The following is a 9,955-nucleotide window of genomic DNA, read 5'->3' as shown; positions in this document are numbered from 1 at the left end:
AAGAAAAGGATTCACATACCAATAAAAAACGGGACAAAAAGAAAAAAAAAAAAGGAAAAATAGTCCCAAGAGAAGAACTACAAACAAATGGCTTCATAAGCATTGAAAAAATGTTTTATTTCAAAGGCATAAAATTATGCAGCTGATTCAGTTGGTGGGACCATCATTTCAGTTTGAGTCCATTTTCTGCTCCTGCAGAAAATCCAGAAAATCTCAACACTAAGAGCCTGAGAAACCCTGTATTAGCGTTAGTTTATCCTATCCCACCAAGTTGGAGGAGCCGGGTAGAGACAAGGGTCCAGAGGCAGTTTTGAACGGGGTTTAGCTCCGCCCCAGCCGCAGTAACGTCACCTTCCCCCAGTAAATCCACATTCCCGCGGTAGACGTGGTCCCAAGAGGGAGCGGCGGCGCAACTCAGGCCGGCCGGTCCTAGATGAAGGACGTTCTAGCCGACCCCCTACTCGATGGTAGGGCCCTCCTCAGTCCGGCTTCCGGGCGCCGCCATGTTGGAGCCTCAGTACGGGAGCCATGGATGCGAACGCACGGCCGGCAGCCGGACCCGGGCCAGCTCCGCTGAGCACATGCTGGAGGTGCAGCCGGGGCTGTTCCTGGGTGGAGCTGCGGCAGTCGCGGAGCCGGACCACCTGAGAGGGGCGGGCATCACGGCTGTGCTGACGGTCGACTCGGAGGAGACCGACTTCAACACGGGGGCTGGGGTCGAGGGTCTACGGAGTCTCTTCGTGCCAGCGCTGGACAAACCCGAGACCGACCTGCTTAGCCATCTGGACCGGTGCGTGGCCTTCATCGGCCAGGCCCGCGCCGAGGGCCGCGCGGTGCTGGTGCATTGGTGAGTGGCCGGGTCCGTGGGGAGAGCAACCCCGCCACGCTTCCAGCCTGCCCCCCTCACCCTTCTCCCAGGCCCCAGAAGAGGACGAAGGGGCTGTCGGCCACTAGAACCTTCTCCTCCTCCCTCTCGCACAGGCTTGTGTCTGAGAGAGGATCGGGCAGGAGGCGGGCCCCTGATGGCGTGCAGGCTTTCCTTCATTCAGTTTGTGTTGGTTCATCCTGCAGCCGCTGAGTTTTGTTTCGGAGGTAGGAGGAATCTTCAGGTAAATGACAGAGCCCCTGCACCTACAGAGTTTAAACCTGTTCACGAGAGGCCACACACATACCCAGATTATTGTAATGCAGACTAGGATGCGAGGTGTGTAGTAAGAGATTAACAAAGGTTAAGGTTATTCAAACTTCAGAGGAAATTATTTTCATTGCTTTTGTTTGAGGCGGGGTGGCTGATGTAGGGGAAATTTGGGGAGAGAAAAATTGGTTAGGACGTTAAGGATCCCTAAGCCATTCCTAGGGGAAAGATGGAGTAGGTGATAGCAATGGCAAAAAGAGTGTAATAACGATAGTTTACATTTATTGAGCCAGCACTTTTACTGCCAGCATTTGTTCTAAATATTACATAAAGGACATAAGGTAGTGATAAAAGGGAAAGAAGTCTGGGATCAGATCTCCAGGGCTCTTAAAGCCAGCAAAGGAGTTTAGATTTTTTCTGAAGGCATTATAAAATGTTAAAAAAAATTAGTGTAATTATTTTTGAATAGGTAATACCTTCATATGGTTCAGAATTCAAAATGAATAAGGGAATAATTCTTTTGTACAGCAGTAGTAATTCAGAGGCAAAGGGTTTATTTGAGTAGAAGAAGCAGATAAGAAGTGGACCTGAACTTTACCATTAGTGGGGGCCTGGGTTTTTTTAATTGTTGCTATTTGATATTTTAAAGGTTTCTTTTTCAGTCACGCAGGGGTCAGTCGAAGTGTGGCTGTAATGACTGCTTTTATGATGAAGACTGACCAACTTACCTTTGAAAAAGCCTATGAAAACCTTAAGACTATCAAACCAGAGGCTAAGTGAGTTCTTTGTCGTAGTAATAATTCTGCTTTTGTGATGTGATTTTATTTATTTAAAGAAAAATTAACTATGTTTGTTTGTCCTTGCAGGATGAATGAGGGGTTTGAGTGGCAACTGAAATTATACCAGGCAATGGGATGTGAAGTAGATACCTCTAGTGCAATTTATAAACAGTATCGTTTACAAAAGGTTACAGAGAAGTATCCAGGTGAGTAATAATTGGTAGTATGTGTTTGGTCCTTTCTAGATGCTGTTTACTCTGACACCAGATGTTTCAGGTGCATTATCCCTTTTTCCAGCGATCCCTTGAGATAGGTATTTATTTCCTTTTGAAACCATGGTTCAGCAAGAAATAGCTTGTTCAGGGTCACAAGGTTTGTAAGTGGCTGGCTTGAATTTGAACTCAGGCAGTCTGTGCCTGGAACCCAAGGGCTTGATCACTGTGCCCTCCTACCTCATCCTGATTTCTCAACAATGGAGAATATATATATTTTTTAATTTCTGAAGTTAGCACTACTTGCCTCAATTTGACATTAGCTGAATTTTGTCTGAAAATGCAGAGTTGATTTTGACAAATGGATACATTTTGTGTCATGTAGAATTGCAGAACTTACCTCAAGAACTCTTTGCTGTTGACCCATCCGCCATTACACAAGGATTGAAGGATGGGGTTCTCTACAAATGTAGAAAGTGCAGGTAAAATATTTTGTATCCTCTGGAGATTTTATTTTGTCTCAGTAGCTGAAAAGTACTGAAAGTTTCAGTTTCTTAAAATCTAGTAGGAGGAATTTGTTTAATTGAATAATACAGAAATTTCATATTCAAATCTGGTTTCAAGAAGAAGATGAATTCTTAAAAGTAAAAGTAATGCGGTTACTTGTAGAAGTAATTGAAAATTAAAGTAGCATAATCAATGTTATATTAATTTGCCCCCTAAGAAATAACTGCACATTTAATCTATTTTTTCATCCTTTTCCAAGTCATTAATGATTTTGTTTGTTTGGGGGTTGCAGGCGATCTTTATTTCGAAGTTCTAGCATTTTGGATCATAATGAAGGAAGTGGTCCTATAGCCTTTGCCCACAAGAGAATGACACCATCCTTCATGCTTACTACAGGGAGTCAGGCTCAATGTACATCTTATTTCATTGAACCTGTGCAGTGGATGGAATCCACTTTGTTGGGAGTGATGGATGGACAGGTGAGAACACATTTTACTTTCTACGGTTTTATTATGTCATCTACATTTTGTTCCTTTCATTTTAAACCATATTTTAACTAGCATTTTACTCCATCTTAACTGCTTTCTTTCTAAAGTTTAATATCTTTCTAATATAGATAAGACTTTATCAAAGATAAATTAGTCAAATAAAAACCAGCTGATGTAAAATAGTGAACCACTTTTGGTGGAAAGCTGTTGGTCTAAGTTAATTAATTCCTTTTAAGGGTATTGTTTGTATTTTTTCAAATTAAGACTAACAAACTAATGAGAATATATTTAACAAAACTTGAACTTTGTAAGAAGTAGGGCAAATCAAGCATTTTAAAATTAGATTTTAAATTTCTTCTTAGTCTTTCTTTTTTTCTCTTTTGGCTCTGTGTGTTTGTTTTCTTGATCTTTCAGTTTTGTATGTTTGTTGTGAGATTTTTTTTCATTTCCTGTTAATTCTAAAGAATGCAGCTCATATGAGCATCCTGTGACAGCCACAATTCTCCTTTAGGTTTACATGATATTAATCTAAAGATATTCTAAATCTAAGACATAATGATGTTTAAAGTTTGTATAAGTTTGTATGGTGAGTATTTTATGAAACCTTTTCACTGTATTATTTCATTTGAAGAATACAATAACTTTATAAAATCGAGCACATATCTATTCACATTTTATATGTGAGGAAACTTAGTTTGCATTAGTTAGTGTCTTGCCTAGAAAGAGGTACCCTATATTCAAACCCATGGTTTCAGATAATGCTGCTTTATTGAGGTATAATTCACTTACCATATAATGTACCCATTGAAAGTGTACAGTTCAGTGGTTTTTAGTATATTCACAGAGGTTTTTGCAGCTATCACCATTTTTATCGCTACCAAATAAACCTTGTACAGCAGTCACTTCCCATTCTTGATGATATTATTTGTTGAAGTCCACTTCATCTGTTTTTTTCTTTTGTGGCTTGTGCTTTTGGCTTGCTGCTTTTGTTTATTGTTTTTTGGGGCGTGCCTTGCAGCTTGTGGGATCCTAGTTCCCCAACCAGGGACTGAACCTGGGCCCTCAGCAGTGGCAGTGTGGAGTCTTAACCACTGGACTGCCAGGAAATTCCCTTGCTGCTTTTATTTAACCCGGAAAACACAAGATAAAGGCGTTTTTGTGAAATATTCTAGATCACATTTGTGCGTACTTCTTTGTACACTTATTTGAATTTTCTTATAGAATATATACCTAAAAGTGGAAATCCTGGCTTGAGGAGTGTGTACATTTTAAATATTACTGATAGTCTGGGCTGACATTAACAATGCCCATACAAATTTGCCTTTTACTAATGTTGAATGCATATACTCATTTCCCCATACCCTTGACATAATGGATATTGTAAAATTGGTAAGATTTTGTCAGTCTGTCAGTCTGTGAGATGAAAAATGTTAATCCTAAAATGTTTTAACTTGAATCTACATGACTGCTACTGAGACCAACATCTTTATATACTTATGAGCCATTTATATTTTCTTTTACAGTAAATTTCCTTCATGTCCTTGGCCCATTTTTCTGTGGGTTTTGTCTTTTTCTAATGGATTTGTAGGAGTTCTTTATATAGTCTAGATTTAATGTTTCGTGTCATATGTTGCAGATATTTTCTCCAGTCTGTTGCTTTTATCTCAGCTTTGTGATACATTTTTTTCTTCAGCTTTTTGAGATATAATTGACATACAGCAGTGTATAAGTTGAAGGTGTACAGCATAAATGACATACATATATTGTGAATGTGGGTTTTTTTAAATTGTGGCAAAATATTCATAACATAAATTTACCATTTTAACTATTTTTAAGTGTATAATTCAGTAGCCTTGAGAACATTCACATTGTTGTGCAACCGTCACCACCATCTTCCCCAACTGCAATGCCATACCCGTTAAACACGAATTCCCCATACCGCCCCCGCCAGGCCCTGGCAACCACCATTCTACTTTCTGTCTTTATGAATTTGACTACTCCAGGTGCCTCATAAAGTGGAATTACACATATATTTGTCCTTTTGTGACTGGCTTATTGCACTTGGCATAATGTCCTCAAGGTTCATCCATGTTATAGCATGTATCAGAGTTTCCTTCCTTTTTAGTGCTGAATAATATTCCATTTTATGTATAGGCTACCACATTTTTTTTTTTTTTTTGTGGTACGTGGGCCTCTCACTGTTGTGGCCTCTCCCGTTGCGGAACACAGGCTCTGGACGCGCAGGCTCAGCAGCCATGGCTCACAGGCCTAGCTGCTCCGCGGCATGTGGGATCTTCCCGGACCAGGGCACGAACCCGTGTCCCCTGCATCGGCAGGCAGACTCTCAACCACTGCACCACCAGGGAAGCCCCACATTTTGTTTATCCGTTCATCTATCCCTGGACATTTGGGTTGCTTCTTCCCTTTGAATATTGTGAGTAATGCTGCTATGAACATGGGTATACAAATACCTGTTTGAGTCCCTGCTTTTATCTCTTTGGGGTATATACCTAGAAGTGGAATTACTGGATCATATAGTAACTCTGTGTTTAATTGTTTTGAGGAATGTGGTATATTTTGTCAAACTAAAATTTAAGATATTTATGTAATCAATTCTAGTTTCTGAGTTTTATGCCCGGACTTTCTATATAGCTTGTCGATGATTTAAAAGTCAACACATGTGCCACGGTCACAAAACAGTCACAAAACCTTCTGTTTCACATCTCAACCTTCACCTTTCTCCCTTAATGCTGGAATTAATCTATTCCTCCTTTAAACTCCCAGAGTACAACATACTTCTTACACAATTATTGTAGCCTACTATCTATTACAGTAAATTGCCATTACATCTCACTGATTAGACCATCAACTCCTTGAAGGCATGAGCCATGTCTTACCTGTTTTTATATCATATATTACCAAAGATAATTATTTGTTTTGTATAAAAGTGAATGAATGAAGTAACACATTTATTTTATTTCAGCTTCTTTGCCCCAAATGCAATGCCAAGTTGGGTTCTTTCAACTGGTATGGTGAACAGTGCTCATGTGGTAGATGGATAACACCTGCTTTTCAAATACATAAGAACAGAGTGGATGAAATGAAAATGCTGCCAGTTTGGGGATCACAAACAAGAAAAATATGAACTTGTGACATTTGATAACTTGCTGATGATATGTGCTACCCTTGCTTATTGTCATTCATGGCAGATTGTTTCGTTTTAGGCCATTAACATTTCATTTGAAATATGAGAAGATAAAAATCATTTGACTTAGAAACTATACTTTGTCAGCTTCTTACACTAAGTAGAATGGAAATCAAAACCTTTTAATCATGTAAATTATACTTTATTTGATACTAAAATCTTTTATAACCCAGATACTTTCTTTATTTCATATATATTTAAAAGTTGTGATTTTTGGAATGTTAGTTATGTAATCTTAAGGTCTAGATGGACAAAATTATGTATAAAAATTAGAAACTCATGTTTAAGTGACATTCTTTTATTTCTAGAAATGTAAAGCAGATTTGTTTGGACATATTTTGACATTTCTCTTTCTCTCTTTTAAGGGACATTAGTAAAGCTACATTAGTCTGGGTTTTTCTTGGAAATGTAGAAGAAAAGGACATCAGTAAAACACTGACTAAAGTGTGGTTTTCCTATGATACTTTTTGAAGTAATCTACTTAAAGAAATGTATTAATGTTAGGTATATTTCTAATGATGAAGAAAATTAAATGTGGAGTAACTACATATCAATCACCTTTTTTAGCCTGATGTGTTAGTGTATTGGAAAAGGTAATATGTCCAGATTAGTTTTTTGTTTTTTGTTTTTGCGGTACGCAGGCCTCTCGGGGCATGAACCCGTGTCCCCTGCATCGGCAGGCAGACTCTCAACCACTGCGCCACCAGGGAAGCCCCCAGATTAGCTTTTTAATGTGATCTCTGGAGACTGGAATTTATTTTACTCATTGATAATAGTTAGAATTATACCTAATTAGATACTTGAACATTTACATTAAATCAGAATTAGCTAATAAAGAGAACTATAGTCCATGTTCTTAATATGTTTTTCATATTTACACATGTGAGTGTATATGTACATAAACACCAAAACGGGAGTTATTTTAAATGCAAAAAAATGTGAATCATGATCCTCTTTAAAAGTGTGGGAGTGTTATAGATGATTCTTGAGAATATCTCAGCATAGGACCTGAAGCCTTCGGCAGCTTTCGTATAATAAATTTTTCTTAGGAGAAAAAGTTTTTCCATTTCTGTCTTAGCTTTCACAATATCTGTTTACTTCTTTACTTTGTAATGTTATACTCCAGAAAGCTTTTTAAAAACAATTAGGTTGAACCATATGAAATTGCCTCTTTGTAGGTGAAAAGTAGTTGAGTAGCAGCAGTTTTGTATATGGTTCAAGCTAATACCTATGTATAACACTGGCATCTATCACAGAGAAAATGACATAGATTTTATTTGAATTTATAATTGTTAATTCAGTAAATATTTACTAAGCACCTTTTATGTACACGATTCTAGGTGATACATTGAACAAACTAGGTAAAATCTCTGCCTTGTAATTTATATTCTAGCCAGGAGACATTGACAAAATAGTATCTTTTTTTGAAAGATAATTGGTATTTGCCAATGAGGAATGATTTTGGGATACTTGACTTTTCTTTATGTAAATTTTGAACTTTTGTGAAACATCCACTAAGCAAGATTTTCAGATTTAAAGTCTTTTAATGTTTTATTTTGGGGGTGGGGTAAATCCGTTATGCCTTTGTTCTCAAAATAAAAAAGGAATCCTTTCTTTTTAATATTTAGGAATATCAATGTAAAACATTTGAATTTACACATTTGTTGAAAATAGCAATATTAACCTTACTTCAGAGGCAGTGTGGTACAGTGAAAACAGTACTGAAGTAGAGGTCAGAGAGTGGCTCTAATAATTCTGGCTCTACTGATCACCATCTTCCTGGAAGTGAGCAGGTCTTTTGAAAATTGGGAGTCATTTCTCATCTTCACAAAATGGGATTAATATATGTTCTGCTGTCCTGACAGGGTTGTTTGAAAGATCATTTGCATTAGCTTTAATTTCTTTTTACATAAAATGGAGATAACAGTAGTATCTGGGTTATTACAAGGATTTTTGTGATACACTGCAGATAAAGAACTTAGTATAGTGCCTAGCTAGGAGCAGTCAACATTTTCCCTTAAAGGGACTTCCCTGGTGGTCCAGTGGTTAAGAATCCACCTTCCAATGCAGGGGATGTGGGTTCAGTCTCTGATTGGGGAACTAAGATCCCACGTGCTGCGGAGCAACAAAGCCCGCAGGCCCTGGAGCCCACATGCCACAACTACTGAGCTCATGCACTCTAGAGCCCGTGCGCCACAACTAGAGAGGATCCTGCGTGCTGCACCTAAGACCCGACGCAGCCAAATAAATATTTTTTTTTAAATTAGCATTCTTAAAAAAAAACCTTTCCCTTAAAATAGCTGCAGTTTATTGAGCACTTAGCTGCCAGTCACTATCCTAAACACTTAATGTGTATTTGATTTAATCCTCAAAACAGCCATGAGATAGATCCTATTATTCCCATTTTACAGGTGAAATTGAGGCTCAGAAAGATTAAGTCACTTCCTCAAAGTTACATAGCAAATGAACCTAGATTAGAAGCAAGATTTGGCTTACTCCAAAATTTGAGCTTTTAACCTCTATATTCTAATATTTGGGCTCACTGTTCAGGGTGGTATTTGTCTTAAAGATGCCATACTAAAAATGTCAATCAGATTGTAAAATCTAATAGTACTGATGAAATGCAGTTTTAAACTAAGCTATAAATTCACTAGTCAGGCACCCCATCAACATTTGCAGGGTACAAATTGAGGCCTACATTCTATTTCTCTTAAAAGTTATAAATAAAGCTACCAAACTATTAAAATGTTTTGTTCTCTTGACAAATATATCTTCATAATGACCTGGAAGACAAGGTTTGAATTTAGAATTCTCTGACTTCATGGAGTTTCATGACAAAATATGGCAATGCAGTGAGAGTTGGCCCCTGACCTAGAGACTGCCCCCCTTTTCCCACCCCTGGATTTGTTCATGCGGACCCTGGTGTATATGTATATGTGGACTCCCCACCTCACATTTCTAAGCTCTGTCTACACTCCTGGCATACAGTACTGGCACAGTTCTGTCAGAGGCCTGAGCAAGGCTTGGAGCTATTTGGGCTAGTTGGTTGTCAGAAGTGTGTCTAGAAAGGGACCACGTGTCCTGGCTGAGCACATCACTTTGGCATCATGGATTCTTAACCTGTGGGAAGAGACATTACCAGATGACAGAGTAAAGTCCTAGGTATGGATCTAGACATAAAATTCTTTCAAATTTTATTTCTCTGCCAAGGGTTTAAGTTGAAAGCAAATGAATAAATGAAAGAAAAAGTATTTGATAACATTCAACATTTATGACAAAAAAAAGGTAACGAGAATGGAAGGAAGCTTCCTTAATGTGCATATAAAAAAAAAACTACAAACAGCACATTTCTTAATGATAATTGAAAATGTTTCCTTGTATTTAAAAAAAATCTCCAGAAAAAAATTTTGCAAAAACAAATGAGGAAACAAAAAAACAAAACCAATCAAGCCACTAGGTATTACAATCAGCAGAATCATAAAGTGAGAAATTATACAGGACAAATGAAAATTTCTTTTTTTTTTGGCCACACCGCACAGCAGGATCTTAGTTGCCTAACCAGGGATTGAACTCGGACATCAGCAGTGAGGCAGTGAAAGTGCTCAGCCCTGAAAGGGCAGAGTCCTAAC

General features: G+C 38.1%; 1 protein-coding gene across 2 annotated transcripts; it reads left to right on the top strand.

Moving 5' to 3' along the window:
* Window positions 1–324: 324 nt before the first annotated feature.
* DUSP12 (dual specificity phosphatase 12) lies at window positions 325–7,177 on the top strand. 2 transcript variants are annotated; one of them, XM_089912102.1, is made up of 7 exons: window positions 325–847; window positions 1,798–1,911; window positions 2,002–2,120; window positions 2,512–2,608; window positions 2,926–3,112; window positions 5,351–5,555; window positions 6,105–6,269. In XM_089912102.1, exons 1-7 carry the CDS (start codon window positions 465–467, stop codon window positions 6,155–6,157), a joined length of 1,158 nt encoding a protein of 385 aa, XP_089768228.1. In that variant the 5' UTR covers window positions 325–464; the 3' UTR covers window positions 6,158–6,269. The 2 variants fall into 2 exon arrangements, with proteins under 2 accessions (XP_089768228.1, XP_022421265.2); XM_022565557.3 differs by lacking the exon at window positions 5,351–5,555 and having other exon boundaries at window positions 357–847; window positions 6,105–7,177.
* The last annotated feature ends 2,778 nt before the right edge of the window (window positions 7,178–9,955 follow it).

Source organism: Delphinapterus leucas, chromosome 1 (genome assembly GCF_059928025.1).
Source record: "Delphinapterus leucas isolate spDelLeu-1000000601 "Yukka" chromosome 1, BTC_Dleu_Yukka2, whole genome shotgun sequence".
Lineage (NCBI taxonomy): Eukaryota > Metazoa > Chordata > Mammalia > Artiodactyla > Monodontidae > Delphinapterus > Delphinapterus leucas.
This window is presented reverse-complemented; position numbering and strand designations above follow the sequence as displayed.

Coding starts and splice junctions, on each gene's coding strand:
- DUSP12 (XM_089912102.1), top strand. CDS start 465: ATGGTAGGGCCCTCCTCAGTCCGGCTTCCGGGCGCCGCCATGTTGGAG. Junction 848..1,797: donor CGCGCGGTGCTGGTGCATTG/GTGAGTGGCCGG, acceptor TTTCTTTTTCAG/TCACGCAGGGGTCAGTCGAA. Junction 2,121..2,511: donor GGTTACAGAGAAGTATCCAG/GTGAGTAATAAT, acceptor TGTGTCATGTAG/AATTGCAGAACTTACCTCAA.